Genomic DNA, 24054 nt, shown 5'->3' on the forward strand with positions numbered 1-24054 from the left:
TTAAATTTTTATTGCCAATAAATTTTAATAAATATAAGCCTTAAGACTTGAAATCTATAATACTTATTGAGTTTGTCAAGTTTGAAATATTGTAATCGTAATATTGTGACTAAAATGCTGCAATAACGCTATAATATTATTTTATGTTAAAATTAATAACGCTTCAAGGACTAAGGAAATTTTACGGTAGAACAAGCACCGCACCTTCCGCCGCAATTTCGTAGACAGCATCGCGATGCCTCGCTCACGAACGTGTGTCTTGGCGTGCACAGTGCGCCTTACTTCGATAAATATGTAACGAAGATATGTGTGTGTGTGTGTGTCAAAGTTAGCAAATATTACGCGACGTTCAGCGATCGACAATCGGTGACTTTTTAAGCCGATGCGACGAGAGAACAGAAACTTCTGCAACTTCTCGGAGCATGCTGCCTGTCTTACTCTCTCCTTTATTACGTCCCCTCGGATGAATACCAGATGCGGTTAGAACTTTCAGGTAGTGCACGAAGCGACTTCAAGACTATAATTGCTTTGTTCGATCTAACTTTCGTTTCCTGCCAACAGAAGAGCTAGACTGGCTTTTACACTTTCATGCGCTATAAATGCGTTTCCGATTACACTATTTAATGGATTATTATTGCCAATTTTCTTTCGTGCAAAATTTATTAAAAGCCAAATCAAATAACTTAGTTTGTGTGTTTTAATTCATTTATTGTTTCTACGGGAATAGAGAATGAAAATACTTGAAAGCCGCAAAGCAATAATATTTTATATACCAATATAATTTATATACGTGATAAATTGTGAGATTCATAATTTTTTTAATTTAACAAGTTTAAATATATAAAATTTGGAGAAAACAAAATTGTATCGTCAATAAAAACGTCGATAAAAACGGTTAGTCACAAAAAACTTATTTTGTATCTCGTTCGGTTTTTGCGGGGACCGTATATATACGCTCTAACGTATGCATATATACATTTATTCAGTTTGAAATCAATGCGGTGCTTCTACCACGGGCCATTTCGCCGCTCGTCGAAACTTTTCAGACATCACCGCGTATTTCTAAGCAACTAGCTGCCCCTTATTTATTGCTCGAAAGGCACTGATCCCAGTCCTGACTATCCGACCTTTTATGAGATCGTTGTGTATTACTTAAAAAAACTTACCGCGGAAGTCATATTTCCCAAATTGCTCTCCTTTAAAATCGAGCGTACATTGTGAAAACAAGAATAAAAAGCTTTGTAAATGCTATTCACAGAAGAAATAAAGCACAAGCAAAAGCCATTCAACGATTTATTTGTTCCTTGGCGAGAATCCGTAAGAAAGCTGACTTTTAAGTTGAAAGTGTATCTACGTATAGTTTTTGTGTATTTTATACGTACATTGAAAATTTGTCTAACAGCGAATTTGAGTGGATGCACTTAGTGCGCACTGATGCATATTAAAGTCATTTTACACTCTGATTTAACCTCTAATCTGTAAAGTAAAATGCAAATATCTCGACTGATAAAATGCCCAATACATATATTATCAAATAGCACAATACAGAATATTGGGAATTTCGTGATTCCAGTCTGGATGGGAATAACCCGTTTATATTAAACATTATACACATTATATTTATTTGTGTACGACGGTTTTAATTTGCGCCAATGCGCACTAACAATAAGTGCATCCAATCGAATTCGCTACAGATAAATAAAAAAATGTAGCAATCTTTTTAACAATACGATAAATTTAAATCTACATTCGTGTGCAAACTGTAAATTATAACATTACAAAATTATATTAATTCTATGTCCATAACACATTTCGCACAAGCAAATAAAATTTCAGAAATATTGTCAAAAATACCTATTAACCATTATTATAGATGTACCTATATAATATATGCATAATCAATGATAAAGAAAAAATTTCTGAGGAATTCATGCAAAGATTAATTCATATGGGTGACAATTTTGTTGATTTCGGTTCGAAATTATATTATTATCGCGCAAATGATTACAGTATATCTTATTGGAAATTGAAACGTAATCATATTGTCTCAAACAGCAGAGCCTGCATGGTTAGTCCGGCGGTCTTATGTGGTGCGAAGAAGAACCGTGACGACAAGAGGGTCGTAACGAGAGAACGAAGGGGGACAATGGTTTGACATATCGCGCTGTCATCGCCACGGCGCGGCGTTGCTCGGACCTGACCGACCTCCAGGGTAGCGATCTCCCCCTCGTATACTTATCTCCCGCCTACGCTCGATGTCCTCGTTTCTTCGTCGGACTTATCACCGCGCCGAGTTCAATGAGACCGCGATATCCCCCAAACGAGAAATATGAACGTTTTCACAAAGCGCCGCGTCGTCCACAAGCCCTCCAATGCTACTCGACGGTGTTACGACCATCGATCAGCGAGTGAACCTTCGGTGAAAAGCACTGCGGCTCCTTTCGTGGCGCTTGAATTTTCTTTTTTCGGCACCGCGTATCAAGTGATGCACTCGTCGCCCTGCATAGCAGTTTCCGCGCGGACTTATTTCATTAGTATATAACAGGGAATTAAAAAAAGTGCATAATGTATAGCATGAAAAAATAAACGGCTCGATTATATAAATATATATGTATACGGTTTTTGGAGTAGATCTCTAGCAACATACGCACACATGTTAAATATTTTATTGTATAATTGTTAAAGAGATTATGCGAGAACGTTGAACATCACCATGAGTACGTAATTATATAAATCAATATTTTTTGGTATATTCCCAACAGGCTTGATCGCGGTGAAATTCTCTCACATTTGCCTAATTGACGTTCTACCGTAGCGAAGTGATCCTTCGGACGTAATCATCATTTGACCCCGAAGGACATTTAAAGTGCAAGTCCCGATCGGTCAGGCAATTCCTGCAAACGGTAGATACGATTCGTGTTTCCGCGTTCGATGAATGCGGGCACGTCCCAGCTCGATAATATCTGCATCCCCTTGAGATATTAGCATATTATGCGAATAAAGTCGGGGAGCTTCGGGAGGCGCAAAAATGTTTGAAACAAGAAGAGGGGCGTCTCAAGTTTGCGAGAAAAATTGATTCAAACGCGTATGTAATATCCCACGTTAAAGTTTTTATTGCATCACGGGCTTACTGCGCGCACGCCGCTTTTCAAAATGGTCGTAGTTCACGCGATATAAATTGCATCGTCGATGGCTCGCTCTCCGCTCCGGTAAAGTTAGCCCAACCAGGAACGAAAAAGTATGTATTTGCACGGCCAGGCAGATTGCCGGGGAAATGACACCGGATGAATCCGAAAAACAGTTCCGCGCGCCAACTCGACGCAAGATGATATTTTTCTGTCATGCAACGCCATTGGGGTTTATTCATTTCTTTCATTAATAAAAAATGTGAAAAATATCATATATCACTATATCAGTTTCCGAAACTATTTCAGAACATTAAAAATTTTTGCGTAGAAGAATAATATAACATAATAATGTACCGCTATATATAATGTAATTGACCTATTCTTGTTAGCGTATATTTCCAACCATCGCGAACGGTTTGCTTACGGTTGTATTTATTGCATTTTATTAAAATTGTCCGCGGAGTTGAGAAAAAATATTATCACAAATTTCGTATGTTTAACGAGTATGCTTTTAATGAATGGCTTTTGATATGATGTGTATATATCAAAATCCACAGGAGCAATAATGCTTCACTTGTGTGAAATTCAATTTCATTACATTAAATTTATATATGTCACCAAAAGTTTTAATAAAGAGCTCGTAAATTTAATATCGGTAAAATTCGTTCATCTGAATCAGTATTGACGAGGGGACTGCTCTCTCTCTCTCTCTCTCTCTCTCTCTCTCTCTCTCTCTCTCTCTCTCTCTCTCTCTCTCTCTCTCTCTCTCTCTCTCTCTCGAAAGGTGAAAATAAAAGTAATAATCCACATGGAGTATATTAGCTAGGAGTACACCATACCAAACGATTTTTATGTAACCATTGCTATCCATTTATACATTGCTATATAGAACAATATAGAGTCTGCTTTGAAAAATAAATGCAATATTTTACGCATGCCTGCACAAAAATAACCGGCCCGGACACATTTTCCGAGGAACATTTTATTAACAAGGCTTCCTCTATTCACGAATATTTGTATATGTTTCTCTATCAAACAGAATAAATTATTTTGTCGCTGCTGGAATGTAGGATTTTATTTTTTTATGAATTTAATAAAAATGTAAAAATTGGAATATATGAAAACTTAGGTTTGACTATGATACCTTACGATACTATGATACTTTATAGCTTTAAAATATGATATCTTGCATATGTTTTCATTATATACTCTCTCACTCATTATCCACCATTGTATACAAGAGAGTGTTGTGTTCAGCATTGCATTCGCTGTGAACGACAATGCGTGTAATTAAAAACAAACTTCGCAATGTACTTAAATGCAAAATGAAATTATAATTTACCGTCTGACGTTTTGCGCTCTTCGCCTTTTTCGGGGGAAAACTTTCCCACCGTCCTACTTAGCCACGAGAAATAAGAAGCCGTACAGTATTCTCTGAAGAAGATGTATACGTGTTCCGTCAAGATTGGATCGATTTCTAGCAGTTTATTTTAGTTTTTGCTGTATAAAAATATGTATATACACTTGCACTCTCGCGTGGGCGCACATAAACACATACACACACGATCTTTCTTTGAAATGTAACGCTCGGGGAGGATATATAAAGTAAGAATTCGGTCGCGCTTAAACGTAATATATTGCATTTAGTTTTGCATAATGAATACAGTTTCGCTACTGTTTCGATTAATCTCAGGCCCGGCGGGCCCTCGTTCGCCGCAAAGCTGAAACATTCTCTATTCTTTTGCTTCACGGAAAGTGTTTAAAACGGTTTATCCCATCCTTTGAATGAGGAAATCTTTTCTAAAATTATTCCCCTGCGGGTAAGGGTTCGCATAAGCGTTCGCTGTTCCGTGTAGATGCGGCTCAAGCAGGAAAAAAGGCGGACCTTTGTAACCGACGGACCCTGTGTGCATCCTGTGGCAATTGGGTCTCCCTATCTAACGGAGAGGATGCGTTATTATGAAAACTTTACGCTTCCTGTTTTCGAGACCGCTAAAAGCCATAGCCACTATGTGATGCGCGCGTTCAATAGGGACCAGCGGTAATTGTACGAGAATCTCGTTTAAACAGGAAATTGAGCAGGCAAATGTTATAATATTTTTTAACGCGTTCTAAAACTAACGGATATTTCCGATCTGTATCATCTGGGTGAATAACTAATGTTATTTTAAGTTTAAGGGAATCCTATAGTGGCAGTAATTACCGACATTTGGGTCGGAATAAAACGACTTATTTTGAATTATTTGCTGGCGACTGAAATTGTTTTGTTTATTTATCGACATTTCTTAATTAGAAGAAATCTTTGAATTGGCTTTACAGAATTGCAAAATTCTTTTACAAAATTAAAGTACGCATAAAAATCTATTTTTGGATGACACACAATTTTATATATATAAAAAAAAAAAAATTAAAAATTTGGGCACATATGACGACAATATTTGCTTAAACAAAAATATGCAGTTTATATTTACAAAATGATACCCAGCGGAAGTAGGGACAACATATAGGAACAATATCGTGTAAACAAAACTAAAAATTCAAAGCTTAAAAAAAAATATTTTTACTAATCCAGCTTTATTAAGGGGATCCTAAAGCCGTCTGTAATACCGGCTTTTTTTCTTAGCACTAATCTTTTAATTGGCTTTATAATAGAAATGCAAAATTCTTGTCTAGAATTAAAGTACGCATCAAAATCTAGGTCATGGTGGTCGAATTTATATCGAAAACGAGAAAAAATTAATATTTTTGTTAATTTTTGGTATACATGACGACAATATTTGCTTTGTACAAAAATTCCACAATAAATATCCACAAAATTAGACCGGCATGACCTATAGGGACAACATTTAAGAACAATATCGTGCAATTAGATCTAAGATTGAAAGCCTAGAAAAAAATATTAGTTTAAATAAACTTTTATATGTGCAAAAGCACATTCAGGTTGATATTGCGTGTAGCGAGAGATGGCGCAGCAATCGAAACAAGGACAGATGCCTCTCGTTAGACAAGAACAGACATAGATATATGACATAAAAAACAGGATTAGAAATGTTGACATTACCGACGTCGAGGAAGTTCAGCCTTCACTTTAGGATCCCCTTAATGCACAGGCACATGCAAGGTTCCGATTCCCCACCTGGGTACTGAAAATCTATAGTGCACGTAACATATACTATAGGATTTTTAGCACTCGGGTGGGGAATCCGAACGTAACCCAGGTTGATAGAATGAGCAGTATTGCGTGTAGCGAGAGATGGCGCAGCAATTGAACAAGGACAGATGCATCTCGTTAGACAAGGCCAGATATAGGCTGGTAACATAGAAAACGAATTAGAACGGAATTAAAAATGTTGACATTATCGACATCGAGAAAGTTCGCCCTTCGCTATAAGATCCCCTTAATGCACGGAATAGTATTTAAGGTTAATTTAATTTCTAGGAGATATAATAAAAAAATGTTATACCACGAGATAATTAACCTCGATTATGTTATCGTATCTGAAAGTGAGGTTTAAACTTGTAACAATTTTGATATTAGAAACAAATCTACGGCAATAAATTCCTCGTTTCTCTTCTTACAGATGTCATAGAATCAACTTTGTCAAGAACTCGCGCAATTTCGTGGAGCATATCTTACACGGGCGCCGGTAGGCAAATTGAATTTAATGTTGCAATTACCTTGGTTAGATGTGGACGTTTCCAACTTGCATTGCCTCGCTAACTACACCAGCAAACTGTCTCATGTCACCGTCTTCCGGATTATTGATTTAAACCCGACCCGATGGTAAACGCTGTCACGTACAAGCCTGATAGCGTACACACGTGCACGTGAAAAGTACGCACACGGCAGAGAGCGAGAGAGAGAGAGAGAGAGAGAGAGAGAGAGAGAGAGAGAGAGAGAGAGAGAGAGGAGCTAGCGTGAAATACGTACCGTAGCAAACAAAATAAGAGAAAAGAATATTCGGGGTGAGCAGTGTAAAGAAAACGGAAACTGCGGGGACTCTCGAGAATAGGAGGAATAAAATATTCGCGCGGCAGAGAAAATGGTTCACGGCTCTCGCGGTGTCGAGATAAAGAGACGTTATTGCTTTTTCCGGCAGGCTAATGCGAACGGAAAAATTGTCGCCCGAACGAGGAAACGGAAGGCGAGATCCGGGCAAGAATAGAACGTTGCGTTACCGCGAATTAACGCGCGCGCTCTTACGTACTTTTCACCTCGTTAGGAGTGAAAGTTAATGGGCTTCACGTGACTGATCAAAAAATTTTGTACACGCGCCGTTGCGTGCTGGGCCGCGTTTGCAGATTATATCGCTTATTACGGCACACTATAAATATCTACAAGAATCTAATTAAGGCAATTGATTCAAATTTTATAAAATAGAAAATTTCATAGGTAACAGACGATTTTAGAGCGATCGTGTCTTAAAAAGGCGCACATTGGTGCGAAATAGCACGAAACTACTTCCATTGATGTTGTGTGCTAAGTCTCATCAGAAAACAAATTTTTAATTAAATATATATATTCTTAATATACTTACTTCTTTTTTATTTAATTCCGAACTTTGTTAGAGAAAAACTGAAAATCCCCCGTCGAGACTAGATATAATCGTCAATTGCGCTCGGAGGAAAGTTAAAGTATGCTGTCTGTTCCAAAGTTAACCTGATGTAAATTAAATTTATCAGGGAAGAAGCGTTTCCGTGTTGCAGACGAGTAAGGATACGGGATCGATCTCTACGAAAAGTGCACCACTAATGTCCCGGGAGTTGCATGAATCTGGGAAAAGATTCCACGCCGCGCACATCTCGTAATTACTTATACGCGCAGGACTACTCCTCGCGTTCTTTCGGACTCGACATCTGCTCGCGAAATTCATCGCGATTGAAAGCGGATAATGTGATAGCTAATAACAACGTAAAGAGGATGATCCTTAGAATATTTATTTATACACGACACAGCGCGGGCGAGATTCATGCATCGAGAGAGAAGTAATCTTCACCGCTATTATATGGTTTGCATACGTCTTGCACAAACTCGATATCTCTTTCGAATGGCGCATCGAAAGCAATGAGATTAAATGGGTGGTAACCGATCGATTTCAGTGACTAAAGACTCGCGAGTAGATTTTTATTAGATTTCTCCTTGACCTGACGGGAACAAGATCTCGAAAAGAGGGTGCGCGCTTTTCCTGAACAAAGCTAGCGCTTAATCTTCCCGGACGACGAAGCGGCTCAAAATTTCAGCTACGCTTCGCCGCTCGTGATTGATTGGTCAGGAAACGTAAGCTCGGCTTAAAGTTTTAATTTCAGAACCGCCTATACGGGATTCTAAGAGATTTAATACAAACATTTTTTCATCCATAAGCTATGAAGACCACTCCTCCGATCGATTCTGGTAGCTACTTTGCGTTTTCGCTTAAGGTAGTTGTGTCACAAAACCCATTTTCATAGGAATCTTTTAAAATTTGAACAGCATATTAATGTAAACACGCTCTACACACACGTGCAAGTAGAAAAAGCTTGACTATACCAAAGTTGAAATAATGGAAATCAAACTTAGCACTTTTTACATGTATCGTAGGACGAAAACGGCTTCCTACATCACGTTTGTAATTGTAGCGATCAAACTACTCATGGGATTTTAATGAAAAACAAAGAGATGACAAAAGAGACTTGTAAAAATATTCTTACAAAAGTACAAGACCCTTATCTATTTAGTTTTGAAGCAATTGTTACACAAAGTACACAATTTCTCATAGCGGTGGACGCATACGACAGCTAACCTGTAAAAATTTTGCAACACTGCGCATATGAAGATTAGATATATATGTAGTTCAGACATTGCCGCTAAAGCTTTATGTCTTTTCTTTAATACTTTTTTTTTTACATTACTGACGCGAGTGAAAACAGTACAAGCTCAGTCAAAAGTTTTACACACATATATATATATATATATATATATATATATATATAAAAGTAGAGTTTTCCGTACATTATCATATTGCAGTGTGACCATTATTTTTGACTAATACTGTCGCGATACAACTACCTTAAGCTTGCGGCGCTAAAGCTCGTCGTGTGATTTGTTTTTCAATTCGGCTCGATCATGATACACATATAAACTACGGGCGTAGCGTGGACGTCGGCACGATGATAATTCATTTCGATGTAACGGTGTAACCGCCCTCGGCCGTCTATTTACCGCGGGGCGTACATAACGCTGGATAGAACTTCAGCCGCGATGTAACTATAGATCTTTCTGATTACCACGTCGAGGCGGAAAATACGAGGGTATAAAATGGACGTTGCCCCCGCAAAAATCAGATAAGGAGTGCGACCGACTGCTGCCCTACTTCCTCACGCCGCCGCTCGAACAGATGCGCGGATGCACCTTAAATTTATAACGACGAGACGAACAAGAAGCTATCAGGTCCACGTGCCGTGACAGAATTTCATCTCGGGCGCGATACTAGTCGCTTATCAGTGTTACTTTCTCACTCGTCGAGATAAACAGCATATTGCTGTGAGCAAATAATATAGTCCTGTTTGCTAAAATTTGTGATCCTCTAAAACTCTTCGTGCACTTTAATTGTAAAGATTCAGTTTGTGTTTTTACTCGTTTATTTTATCACGTATTCAGCTTTGCAAACTTATGATTGTATTTAATGTACGTATTAAATTTAGCAATAAAGTTAATAAATCATTGAAGTAAGTTTGTATAAAATGTTTGTATAAATAAATATTTTTTCTAATTCTTAGCCCTAAACAGCGAGTAATCCGTAACCATTGTGCAGATCAATAGACGATTGCAATACGATATCGTGTACAAGAATCCTGCTACAGACAGAAGCTCAACCTCGCTTGTCCTTTTGTACTTGTGTCACTTTGACACCGCACATCACAATTGTCTCTGGTTACAATTGTACGGGACTCCACAATCAAACATAGCATATCGGATGCAAGCAGGTAGACACGACCTAGATTTTAACCTTTCGTAGAGAAATGTTAGTTCTCGAAATTATTCTTCAATCAGTCAAACATTTCTTGCGGAATACTAAACAAAGCGCTCGAACTCAATATAGTAACAGTAATGAGGCTTTATTGACTATAACTGGCAATCTTTATTAATAAGTCACGACGTTTCGACTCTAATTCTCTGTTTCTTATTATAGTCTTTAGATCTGACGAGCAGGCACACTGTCGTGACTATAGCAAAAGTCTTTGTTAGAACATTATACACTTGAAAAGGACTCGAATTAGAGTTGAAACGTCGTGGCTTATTAATAAAGATTGCCAGTTATAGTCAATAAAGCCTCATTACTGTTATTCATCCACTGGCGAAGAAAATTTTCTCACTGTTCAAGATAGTAAGTTGACAGTTCCTGAAAGATATAAAAATTAATTTTATTGTTCTAATTATATGTATAAAATTTCATTTTTATTTTTAGAATAACAATTTTTTGAGATACCTATAAAGTAAATCTAGTATAACTTTCTTAAAATAATTTGAATTGTCCTGGTTGCTCGAAAGTTAAGACCTCCATATCCGAGATTTGAGAATATCCTATGAAGGTACAGTCTCTTGAGAGCGCCGAGGTCCTCGATAATTGACTCTGTCTTCAGTTCCCGGGTTCGTTTCCAAGGAACCTAATTTATTTCCCCTACGTGGTGCTGCGTATATGTTTTGCGCGTACCATTCCTCGCCCACGAATCTACGTCGCCAGGGAAAGATATCTCGAGATACGGATTTCGCCTGTAAATCTGATCCGTTCGTATCATATCCTTGTGTTAGACACCAATTCTACGCTTTTCATGTGAAACCATACACGGGGCAATATCCTTCTTTACTTTCCTTTATCTTATTAAAATTTTCGATTACGTGCAGATTGTGTAAAATAAATTATAAATATAAATCATAAGTATATAAATATGTTTAATAAATGTAAAATAAATATATAAATTATTCGTCATCAGTAAAAATTCAAAATTATACGATAAAACTTGATATATTTAACGTTATTAGTGCATGCAAATAATAGAAATTACGCATATAATAAAAAAATATTTATATACGTATTGTATATAAATTTGTTATATTTTGATATCTTAGTAGTTTTATTCAACAATTTTTATATAAACTTTAAATATATTATATAATAAAACGCATATTTTACAACTTTATTTTTCTGAGATGTGCGAGAAATAACACGTTAATTTCGTTATTGCAAAATGTTCAGTTTACAATATCTAGATTAATGTTAAATACACTTATTTTTACATTTCTCGAGAGTGGATCTTATAAACTTCTTTTCATTTCCTGTAATATTTCCACAGTTCAGACTGTATTGCTTGTTTGCATATCTGCTAAGAAAGACAAAAGTGTGTCTCTCATTTTCTCTCTTATTATCATACCTTTTTCGTTATCATAAAAAATAGCTGTTTTAGAATAGTTATCTTGGAATAACGTTTTATAAGATATAAACATTACTTATAGATATATATTATTTGATTGATCCAACGCATATATGAGATTCGAGACGTGAATGTTTTGCGAATGTTTAGTGCACATGCAATATTGCTTCCATAAACTTATATCGTCTTTTATTACACGCTTTACAAACTTCATACTGTTTTAAACTTACTTGTTTTAAGTTTCTATTCTCTACTTTTCCCTTCTCGCTTCCGCGTCAGTTCTTTCGAAAATGACGTGTCCGAGTGGGAATCGATTTATATATGATCGATTAAGTAATGCAATTGTGACTACTGAGTTTGAAACTCGCCCATTAGACATCAAGAAACTGCCGAGAAAATCAAGTTAAAACTTTACAAGTAACAAGCACGAAGTTCCCTGGCGAATTCTTTCTCTGTCTCAGATATACGAGTAAAAATCAAGCCCGATGATAAAGCGGACTATTCGTGCGAACAGAGAGGCAACTTGAAATTGAATGCAGCGCCGATCACCTTTTTCGCATCTCTCTTCTCTATTGCGCGAACGTTTGCGTTACACGTTTGGGTATTATGTTCGGCACATTTCGCGCGGTATTATTCGATAGCTAGACAAAACGTTTCCCGTGACAGCCTGAGGGAAGAGAAGGGCGATACCGCCGCGCCGGGACGGTCTGCATTTACGAGCAAGAAGAATACGGCGTATAAGACATACGGTTTTAGACGGTTTCCAGCCACGGAGCACACGACGTCTTACAAAATGCAACCACTAAATTACGGTTCTTATACGACAGGCCGCGTCGTAAACATTCATATCTCGTTGTTTGACATCGGATACAGGGCGGGTGGAGCGCGAACACGACCGGGGCTACAATATCTCGATAAAAAATGTGCCCCATTACCGTGAAATTTTGCGTATAAGCTTCTTCCTTTGCCGTTCCCTGGCCGGCTCTTTTCGTAAAGAGCCGCAACGTCGACGTCGCCCCGAGCGACGTCAAAAGTTCCGTAATCAGCCGACGGCAATGTTAAAGATTATGACACCTCTCCACATATGCGCCGTATATCTATGGTATCAGGTTCTCAGAGCACTTCCAGTTCTTTCATAATGATAGATATCCTGCCTATCTTATTTCGTACCATTTGCATTGGTACAAATCCGAATATATTTAGGTAGTGTCTGTTTCAACGTTCTCGCGTACAAAATCCCTTTGCAACGTTATTACCGTCAAGCCAAATGCAAAGCGGATATCATGTTGTCTCGAGGAAGTGAACATCAACGAACGGTACCGTTCTATCATATCAACGTATTGTTCGTGAGCCGACCTTAAGCCATTAGCTTAGGTATCAGTGTTATACGTGAAAATCATCTTCCAACCAGTTGGTGATGCGCTCGACGATATCTAACTGGCTCCGAAAATCGTACATCGTGCCGTTTGATCGGCTAATGTCGAATATATAGGCGACGCATGCTGACCGCATGGCAATAAATATCGATAATCGATATTCCACCAGAGGCGATTTGGTTCGGGCCCGCGCAACGCCGGCAAAGGTGCGCGCCGCAGGAGCGCGCGAGAGAAAGAAAGAAAAACCGAAAGAGGAGATGGAACCGAGTGGTGCGGGACCGAGCGCGAGAGACGAGATTTTTGACGCTTTTAAAACCAGAAGCGGCACACTCTGCTTCGTATTAAAAACCTTACGCTCGAAAGGACGCTTTCAGCCGCACTGACCGACGGTGAATGACGAATTTGTGACCTCCTTTGCAAAAGCAATTATGTTGCTCCTTCCCTCGTCCTCTTTCCACTATTCGCCAGTAGAGCGATATCTATAACCCCTCATGCCCTTTTCCTTCCTTGTCACTCTCCCTCTCTCTCTCGGTTTCTCTATCTGCTGCTTTCTTCTGCAGCCATGAACAGTTGGCTTTTACATTTTCAAGCCTCTCGCACGGAAAATCGCTCTTACATTCAAATCAAAGGACCTCCTGACCGCGTCGCTAGAAATGCTTTACTCTCATCGCGGTTAAAGTTTTGCTACGCGATGGTTTAATCTCCATCTGACGACCCAACATATCTTCTTATTGCTATTTCAATATCATTGTTTACTCATCATCCAGTCTGAGCAAAGGGGCAATTTCTCTTGTCTGATAACTTGGTCAGTGTTTCTGTTTTTCTAGCTCGATATCTTTTTCTTTTTTATAAAGTAATTAGATGAAATTGCACATATATCGATCGGTTCAAATCGGTTTTATCATAGCATCCGTTGTTATTGCAAGTAGAATTGCAAATGCGATTGGTCGGTTTTAGTTTTAGTACGGCGTATCGCTCTTGATGCCAAAGTCTTTGTATCAAAGGCCTGGCAAAAAATGTTCGAATAATAGCAGGACGTACGACATAAAAGCACACAAACATCGTATTTTACTACGGTTAAAAGACGATTTCTAAAAAATATAAATGCCTGCCGGACAGATGTATAACTGCGGTTTTAATCGGTTGACAAATTTTCCATTTTGCCACAAGAGCAAAAAGCGTGTATTTATTCGATGACTTTAATGAAGTTCTGATAATAAACCGGAAAAAATAAAGATTTATTTCAAGGTCTGTGTATGCAGAGTATCGCAAAGAGAAATATGAATTTTAGTATTTATCCCGGAGAGAGAGAGAGAGAGAGAGAGAGAGGGGGGGAGAGGGATGATTACGCGAGAGATGTTGAGCTTGTATTGTTACGATCCAGCAAACATGTTACGCATAATTTCTTCTTTGCATGCAAGCATCCGAAGCGAGGTGGATAAAAGAATAACTTGTGCTCGGATAATTGCTTCCTAATGGCCGCGAATATGATATCTCATTCTCCTTTCCATTATGCTTTGCCATTTCCTTATCTGTCTCGGTCTTCACTTCGATGCCACGAGCTGTTCGACGTCAATCCACCGATTTAATGATGATATCATATTGCATAACCCGATGTGTATTTACATTGCATGCTATGGAAAATCGCTCTTGTATCGCGCTTGTCGCATAATTCGATATATCTTGCATAAGCGAGATTCATCTCTTAACAAGATTTTGTTTTAACAGGTATTCTATTACTCAGGGACAATACGACACGCAACATCGATATGCGACTTCTGACCCTTAAAATTTATATGCCGTATATCGCGCTGCATTTTGTTGCGAGTAGTTTACGCTTTAATATGATTCCCGCGCGACGAAACTACATTTTCCAATTCGCATACCATTCGAGTCTCGACTAGGGGCGGTGAAAACGGTAGGTAAAAGGGTTCGCGCGCGAAACTTAATAAATTAATCCCGTAAACATGGAGAATCGCGTTTCGCCGGCTATTTCGTGCGTGCATCATGAACACGTGCACGCATCCGCGGCGATATGCAATACATGCTCGCGGCTTTGGCGGTGCAAGTCCCGCGGAAACTATCAGTGTGCACATCGTTCTGCCTCCTCCCCTCCTTTCCCTCTTTCGCGTGATATATTTACTTAATAAACGTTCCGAACGGCAGGAAAATTTAAATTAAATTTATTCGGTGAAAACAGCGTGTAGGCACGAGGGCGGCCGCAATATTGTTTGCGAGCGAACGAAATGCGCAAGAGCCGGTGATAGGGTAAGAGAGAGAGAGAAAGCAAGTGAATGGGGAGGTGACCAGAGAGGACAAATGGACACAGAAAAAGAGAAGACTGTTAAAGCAGTGAGTGGATAGAGTGAAACAGACGGAGTCGAATAGAAAAGCGGACACAGAAGGAGTGCGCAGAAATAGAGCGCGAGAGAGGAAGAGGGCGACGAAAGAGGGCTGCGAAAGTACGGACTGTTATAAAACGAAGTGAAAAGCTCGAGAGGGATGGTGACGCGTCTGAGTGACGGCGGACCGTTGATTCGGCTGTGGGAGGGAAAAAAACGTGGAAATATGCTCTCGGCACGCTTTTCGTACGACGGAAATGTGTCAAATTCGCGCGTGCTCCGTCTGCCGTGTATGTTCGAGCACGGCAGCGCGGAGCCGCGCCGGGGAGGATCGGTGATGATGGCGCGTGCTGTGACAGAGGGTGCGGGTAACGACAAAAAAAATATTCGTCCGCGTTTCATTTCGTTCGTTCGCCCGGCGTTTGCCGCCCGGGGTTGCGCCGTTGTTTTCGTATTATCCGAAATTCTTCCGGTGTCAATGGCCCGTAATTTGAGCAAACAACGACCGGCTAAACGGCTCACGACTGTCCGCCCGTTCATAAATTCGTGCGGGTCTCTTTTATTACTATCGCGATATACGTTTCGCAAACTGCCGCGACAGCGTAACGCACGATTGAGCACTCAGCCTTGTGCATTTTTCGCATACTGTGCGGCGCGGCGGCGAGAAATTTTATTGTGCTCATCTACAAGTTGTTTGCTCAATTACTTGCGCGTGGAATGCTAAATGAAGTTACAAAAATATCATCACGATGCAAAACCTTTTTGCATTTCCCGTAGGTATAACTGCGGAATTTATCAAGAGACGAGCGATAATGCACTTTTTGAAATAATGCCAACAATAAGAAAAGAGGATTTACCGTCATTACATAAGTTTTTATCCTGTTATACATAAAAAAATAAAGTGGAGATATATATCTTAAGTTCTTGTTACATTTTTGCAGACTTTAAGTTGGGCGACTCGAAACAGATGCTGACGTCAACGCTCGCCTCAAATTGCTGGCTTTCACACGTCGCTTGTTTTCTTGAAAATTAGCATGTTGATTAAAATTCGACTTGAAAGTCGCTTTGAAACGTGAAACTGGACCGTAAGTTTCTCGGGTAGAAAACGCGTAGGGAAGCGAGAGCCGTCGATGCCGGGTCGTGGACAAAGTGGTCATATTTCGCACAAGTGTCCCATGTCTACCCTTTTGTCTTTTCCCTAGCGGCAACCGTTGAAAGCAGCTTGCTGTAAGCGGATATTCTATTTAGAAAAAAAAGTTGGAAGCGTGCTTGTTCCTTGCCGTTATAAAACTGCTTATCGACCGGCTTTACTTTACTCCTCCTTTACTGCATTAGATCCACTTCGTTTGAATATGTATCGGGCAATATATATATATATAAATACGATCTTCTAAAGTACTTTATTTAGCGGAAGGAGTGCATGACCGAAATCGCCAAAACGGTTGAACCGTTATAGCAACGTGAGTCGAGTACGTACCTACCTACCAGCTGCATAAATTCGGTCTGAGTGCAATGATGCCGCATTTATGACGAGGGCAACGTCGTTTTCAAGAGAATCGTTGCCGCCGGCGGAGAAACTCTTCATGGAAAATCACATTGAAGTTTGAAAAATTCGATGGCACGCTCGAAACAGACTAGAGCTCACTCGGGGGAACGCTGGGTGGACGGCTGCAATTGCTCACGGAACGTATCTTCCTTCTCCCGAGCACGGCGAACAGATTGTCAGAAACCGTCAGATCGTTCGTTAAAGCGAAAAATCACGTGCGCGAGATTTACTTCGATTTCATATTTTTTCGATTGCATCGTCTGTCTGCACCGCGCGCCGTTCCCAAATGTTGATTTATCGTGAAACAAACTTTGCTACTCATGACTAAATATTAAAAAATAAATATTTATCTTACTAAATTTTTGATGGATAAAAAAAGTCGAAACGCGCGTCATATTTGGATAAAAAAAATTGTTTCTATTTTTAGACCAATCCAACAAAAAAAAAGGCAATATTAATCAATTTTTGATTGAAACTTCTGTCTAAAATATTTATCGTGACAAATTTTAATTGTGCCATAAATCCGTATACATTTATTAATGCAACTTCATATCGTAAATATTGTAGAAATTCAAAGCAATTCTCTTTTAACTCGACCTTAATTACTGCTTAACTCGTGAAGTTCGCATCGAGTACATGGTCTTAATCATTAAGGCATACCATTCAAATTCATTTTACTTAGTTTGTGGAGCTGTGCTCGCCTAATTTCATCTCTTTACATCTGCTTTTCTATTTGCGCGGATGTAAAAGTAAATTATAGAAATTTATTCATTCCAAGTGCACTTTATGCGTTCTGCCTCAAAATTCTACTTGAAATTTTTCCAAAGCAATAACATTGCAAATTTATCAACATTTTTAATAAATTCGTGCATAATGTTATTATCTAATGTTATTAATAGAAAGTTGAATCAATTAACTGTGTTTAAAATAACTAAAATTATTGTAATAAAAAAATTACTTCTTGCTATTGTAAAATTATTTTTTATTAAGAATATTCTTTGTTAATTCATCAAGTATTTTCTATAAATAATTTTTAAATAAAGATTTTATGAACTTTGTTTTCAGATGTAATAAGTAGACAGAAATTTTATCGCACGGAAAATTTCAATTTTAAATGATTGGCGAATGATGATTAATAACGACTTGTCAGAGAATCATAAATGTCTTTCTAAATTCATTTCTTAAAATATATTAATGCACTCTCCAAATTTCTTGGAGTGGAAACTCGGCCGAAAGAGTGAGATTTCACTCTTTTTGGTGAGATCTCACTCCAAAAGAGTGGAATCTGACTCTTTCGGCCGAGTTTCCACTCCAAGAAATTTAGAGAGCAATTATGCTGTTTAACAAATATCACGAGTGGCTATTTAGAATTACGCATTTATTAATGATGTCGTAATGAATACATCGCTGATATAAAATTTGCCAAACCTACATCATATATACTTGCGCATTATGGATGCAAAATTTGCTAAACCTGCATCGTACCTGCGCATATTGCAGAATATAACAATAAAGAGCAATTTATCTCTTTTATCTAATGGCTCTTGAAAAGCCATGTAGTTTGTATGATGTACCTTATTGCGGATTACAATAAATTTCAGGAAGCGCATTATGAGCCTCTAATGAAGATTATGTATCGAGGCTAAAGATAAACTGAGGAAATCCGACCTAACAATTCTACCTGAAAACCCGATGTTGCGCGGTTATAGTTGACACACGAGATTATGGAGGCATCTCGTAAATTGCTCTACGGGTAACCTGTTCGCGCTATTATGTTCCCCGAGTAGTAATTGCGTAAATATAGCCCGTCATAACCCGCTCTTTTGATCGTCAACGTGTTTTCCGATGCTATAAAAGACGGGCAACTACGCGATCATCTCGCAGTGTTAAAATGTGGTCCAAAAATTTTGTGTTTTGTGCGTTTGTGGTCATATCGGCCAGAGCCGAGCAAGATGTTCAATTAGAAATTCCTCAGGGATTTCTAAAGGGCCTAAAGACTAATACAGTACTACAGAACAAGGCGTACTACAGCTTTAAAGGGATACCCTACGCGAAGCCCAATGTTGGCCTTAATAAATTCCAGGTAAGTTGATTAATTATCATATATACATGCATTGCACATACACATACACATTTTTTTTTTAACAGACTATTTCTATATTTAAAATACGGGTCAAAGAATTAGAAAAGTAATAAATTAATATTTCGAGCTTTTTTAAATTTTCTTTTTCAGATGCCAGAGCCAGCGGAGTCTTGGGAAGGCACGTATGATGCGACTTACCATCGTGCGTCTTGTCCCTTCTTCTGTATGATAGAACAAGATATAGTTGGCGAGGAAGATTGTCTTTTTCTAAATGTTTACACTCCGGTGTTGGACAAGGACGCTTGTAAAGCTGTTATGGTATGGTTCCATGGCGGTAATTTCAATCATGGCCTTGGAGACGATGTATTCTTCGGACCTGACTTTTTAGTTGAGCAAGACGTCGTTCTAGTGACGCTTAATTATAGACTAGGCGCAATTGGTGAGTATAGAGATCCGTCAACAAACAAGCGTGTTTTCATGAGACACTCCGTTTAAATAATTTCTAAATCATTAAAATTAAAAAGGCACATATAAAATAATCGTACCATTATTGAATTATAGGATTTTTAAATACTCGCGACAAGAGTGCACCCGGCAACGCTGGTCTAAAGGATCAGGTAATGGCGCTGAAATGGGTCAAGGACAACATACATTACTTCGGTGGCTGTCCCAACCGAGTTACGATCTTTGGCGAAGATGCGGGCGCAAGTTCCGTCCAGTTTCACATGATGTCTCCCATGTCCGACGGTGAGATGTCGCGATCGCTTGATTACTTGAACGAAATAAACTTTTGTCGCTTTCACATCGTGGGCGTGAAATGTGTACAACACGATTTACCGTGCCACAGGTTTGTTCAATAAAGCTATCTCGCAAAGCGGAAGCGCGGTGAATACATGGGCGATATCTTACGATGCCAGAGACGTAGCCTTCAAACTGGGCGAAAAGCTCGACATAGAGACTAGCGATTCTGCTGAGTTGGTTGCCAGACTCGCAGAATTTTCTCCGAAAGAATTAATTGCGGCCAGTGATGATTTACCGTTTCTTAAACAGGTATAACCGTTCCTTATTAATTGAACGAATTATTTTCTTATTGAATACACGAGAGATAGCGTTACATTAATTGAAGTTTACGGTATAAACACTCAAAGCAAACATTAGGTTAACGAGTATTGAACGCCGATAATCATTTCGATTGCATCATTGCAGAGCGCTATGAACGGCCGCACCGAAGCATTTATTCCGTCGGTCGAAGCTGACATGGGACAAGAGATATTTCTGCCCGCCGATCCCTGGACGCTTTTGAAATCTGGAAAAATTGCCGATGTGCCCGTTATGGCCGGATTTACGGCCGACGAGTCCGCCTTTTATGTGCAGAGTAATGACCGATACGATATTACGCGGAAGTTACATGATGCTCGGCGTCATGTAAACGATATGAAAACATTTGTTTTTTTCAGTGATGCTCGGCAATATCGACCAGATAAACGAGCACTTTGAGAACTTCTTGCCGAACGACTTAAATATAACCGATCCCGGGCAGAAGAACCAACTAGGTGAAAGCTTGAAGAGCTACTACTTCGGGGATAAATTGATCTCCACGGAAACCACGAAAGAGCTCATGAAGGTGAGTACTTAACGTTAATATCGTCCCGCTATCGCGAAACTTCGTGTAAGCAAGGTGCATAAGTTTAACGATGTGCATATTAAAGTTGTTTGTGCATTTTAGATGTTGGACGACGTCATGTTTGATGCCGGGATCGCACTCAGTTTAGAGGTATTAAGCTCCCGAATTTCGTCCCCAATTTACCAGTACATATTCTCTTACGAAGCGCCGTTCGGTATGATAAAATCTTTGGTCCAAGTGGAGGTCGGTGAGTTACGAGTTATGAGTTTGAGCAGGAGATTCGTATTCGCTCTGTACTCATTACGCGAAAGAGGAAACGTGATATTATATTTTAATAAATTACATATTTGCTTATATCATTTTTATCTCGTTCAACTAGGCAGCGCTCATGGTGACGATTTGACTTATGAATTCTATTCGGACGAGTTGAAAAATGTGCCACAACCAGGTTCGCCCGCGGAGAAGATGGTGCGCATTTATACCACGTTATTAGCGAACTTTGCAAAGGACGGGTACGTCTGGACAATTATTGGTTACTAAATTTACGACAGATACAAAACGAGAACTAATCGTGATATTTTTAGGAACCCTACATCAAATATGAATGAGTACGTGAACGTGAAGTGGGAGCCCAGAGGTGAAGAAGATAATTACATGAATATTAATCAAGATTTAAAAATGGAGAAAGGCTTACTGAACGATAGAGTTGATTTCTGGAAGAACTTGTACAAAAATGTTCTTGGCTAAAAATGCATTGTGTCGCGAAAACGCAATATAAATAAATTTGGTCACATCGAATTTTAGAACTGGCAAAATGGTGATGCGTAATTATTCTTATTTCGTGATATAATGGGCAATATATGCAATATTATATAAAGATTGCAAATATAATCTAAATAAAATCTTAACTAAAAGTATTAGTAGGATGCTTTGAAGCTTCGCTTCGAAAAGAGAGTCACCGAAAAGCAACGTGATCGATAAAGTCCGCACTGAATTATAAAACATTCAATTAGAGTCGGCAATTACGTCTTCTAATTTGATATCAATTGCCGTTGATATATATAACTAGTTGCGTCAAACGATAGACTTTTGAATCACGGTTCTTCCATTTTTTATCACGCGCTTACGTACTTGCTGCAGCTATGTCTTTGCGGCAAGTGCGAGATCGCTGAAAGAGCAACATCGAGTCTATATCTGAAATAGCGGAATTGTTGCGGGAAGGAATGTTGATCCAACTCGGGTAAACTCTTAGCAGTTGGTTACCGTGGTTGAGATTGGCAATTTGTTGTAACCTGCTGCCTCTCTTTCTCCCTCCTTCCCTCTCTTTCTCTCTCTCTCTCTCTCTCTCTGTCTCTGTCTCTTTCATACCCCACGCGCTCATATGTATCTTTCCTCGCGGTGGTCGAGATATATCTGGTGGCGTGGTTAGTCACGCACGCACGATCTCGCAAGCGTTACCGTGGGCGCACGGCGCGATCCGCTAACTGACGTATCGGATGAAAGGAAAATATGCCTTGTCAGAGCGTTATACGAGCCAAATGGTAACAAATAGGGCCGTAGCCGCCACACACACCGCCCGCGCCGGCAAGAAACTCTTTCGTCGTTATCGTGCGCGCGCGCGATCGCGGTATACCGTGAACAATTCGCGAATAATCGCACGAAATGAAAATTATTACGGGCGAGCGGGCCGCGTCGTTGCAGCTGATGCTCGACTGTGCCGTACCGCCTATATCCCTTTTCATACAGGACCGCGAAAAGTTTTTGTATACTTATAACCGCGCCGACGCTGCGAGTTCTCTAACGAAATTATACGCTTGTTTCGGCGAGCGGAATATAAGCGGAGAACTTTTCCTCGCGATGTACGACCGGACTGGGGCGACGCAGCGCGACGAAATGAATGGAGAACCGATGTACAGAGCCGCGAAAGAGACAGCGGCGCGCGTATATACGCCGATCCGTGAAATATGCTCTCGGTGCACGTCGCTGAAATTGTAACCTTGGTACGGCCAGGCCGTCGTTCCGTCGGGTTTTATGACGTAATCAAAAGCGCAGCCGGAGGCCGGAGGTGGGCATTGTGCCGCTGCCGAGCATCGCGCTCGCGTTGCGTCGCGGAAATTCAACGCGGCGCGGCGGTGCCGTTTTCAAGTACACGGGAAGTCACGCGGAACGCGAGACACACGAGGCCACGGTATATATTGATCGCCGGCGCGGGTGCAGTTTTGACTGCGGGACCCTGGTGCGCGCGAATGCAATCGATCATCTCGCCACGGGCGAAGAAAGTCTGCACCGGTGCTGACGCGCCTGAATAAGCGATATTGTTAAACGCGAGTTTTCATTCTTCACCGTCAATGGGATTGTGGCGCAATGATGTTGCTGTCTCTGCAGGATTGACCGATCGGAAATACCGGGAAATTGATGAGTCTTACGGGTTCTATAAAGCCCTCAACTTTCGTCTCAACAACTTAATATCTCGTCTGTACGACGGGCGAAGAAACGTATTTGCTCGCGAGACGTCTCGCGAGAGGAAATTTCACTCGTGTTTCCTGCTAACGCGTCCTGACGCTTTCGCGGAATGCGAAAGCGACGCGGTATAAATGTAAAGAGCGAAATGGATGATGCAGAGCGAAGCGATATAAATATATCGCTCGTCTCGTAACGCTCGAGCACTCGTCGATATATTTTAATCTACTCCATTTAGCGACGCACAAAGTTCCCGCGAACCCCATTATCCTTGGGTACTCGCGGCTTGGTATTCGCGATACGACGCCCTGTTATGCTCGTCTTAACAAGCGGACAAACTAGGTTTGACGATGCCATAATTCGCACAGAAATGCGAAGCGTACCGAGTTTGGCGTCGACACTTGACGAGATAAGCGTGCTTATTTACGATATGGTTTGCAATTTGGAAACGCGAAGTTGTTGAACTGCCAGCCGCCTTGGCAACGGTGAACTTGAGAACTGGGCGAAATCGGACGACCTGATGGTGAAATCGCCGAAAAGGATTATCACCGCAACGCCATCGTTATGACGATAAATCGCGCGTATGTTTTATGATATTCGTATACGACAGTAATTCGCCGTTTGGTCTCGTCCAACATACTTGCTATTCAATCGCGCGCGTCACTTTTATCGCGGGCGCGACTCCAATGGGATTTAATCGGCTACAAACATTCCTCTCGTGTGATCAAACGACGGGATTACGTACTAGTTTCCACGCTCCACGCAGATATTTACCCTTTTCTATGCTTGAGACGCGTGCGCATCCTAGTGTACGGCGCAACGTGGAGTCCCAAACAAACATTTACGTTCCCTAAGCCTGCACGGCGATTTCTCCTCCGTAATGCATCCGATCGCATTTGGATTAGTCCCCGATCTTTAACCGCAGTGTGAATATTGAAATCCCTGGGCCGTGTTGACCCAATTTAAACGACGGCTCTTGGCCTCGTTCAATATCACAGGAGAATGCATAATCTGCGGAGATAACGCGGTAGCCCGAATTAGGTGACTCGCAACTGAAGCAGAAATATAATTTATTCAATGATTTGT

At 40.1% G+C, this 24054-nt stretch overlaps 3 protein-coding genes across 4 annotated transcripts in view; 2 read left to right on the forward strand and 1 right to left on the reverse strand.

Annotated features, from left to right (window-relative positions):
* The window catches only part of LOC143902901 (uncharacterized), a 230816-nt gene that overhangs the window by 38562 nt on the left and 168200 nt on the right, over positions 1 to 24054 (reverse strand). The window lies entirely within an intron of this gene.
* Ten-a (Teneurin-a transmembrane protein) overlaps positions 1 to 24054 on the forward strand; it is a 450404-nt gene that overhangs the window by 38540 nt on the left and 387810 nt on the right. The gene's annotated exons all lie outside the window — the stretch shown is intronic.
* Positions 18669 to 21314, forward strand: LOC143902895 (esterase FE4). The gene is made up of 9 exons (XM_077416115.1): positions 18669 to 18884; positions 19035 to 19323; positions 19446 to 19631; positions 19732 to 19934; positions 20091 to 20259; positions 20342 to 20508; positions 20611 to 20755; positions 20888 to 21020; positions 21093 to 21314. The coding sequence occupies exons 1-9, from the start codon at positions 18693 to 18695 to the stop codon at positions 21253 to 21255; spliced, it is 1647 nt and encodes a 548-aa protein (XP_077272241.1). The 5' UTR covers positions 18669 to 18692; the 3' UTR covers positions 21256 to 21314.

Source organism: Temnothorax americanus, unplaced genomic scaffold, assembly GCF_048541705.1.
Source record: "Temnothorax americanus isolate GAGA-0224 unplaced genomic scaffold, ASM4854170v1 Scaffold41, whole genome shotgun sequence".
NCBI classification, from domain to species: domain Eukaryota; kingdom Metazoa; phylum Arthropoda; class Insecta; order Hymenoptera; family Formicidae; genus Temnothorax; species Temnothorax americanus.

Excerpts from the sequence above, each read along its gene's own strand:
- LOC143902895 (XM_077416115.1), top strand. The coding sequence starts at position 18,693 with ATGTGGTCCAAAAATTTTGTGTTTTGTGCGTTTGTGGTCATATCGGCC. Across the intron at positions 19,324-19,445 it reads TTATAGACTAGGCGCAATTG|GATTTTTAAATACTCGCGAC; the intron begins GTGAGTATAGAG and ends ATTGAATTATAG. Across the intron at positions 19,632-19,731 it reads GATGTCTCCCATGTCCGACG|GTTTGTTCAATAAAGCTATC; the intron begins GTGAGATGTCGC and ends ACCGTGCCACAG.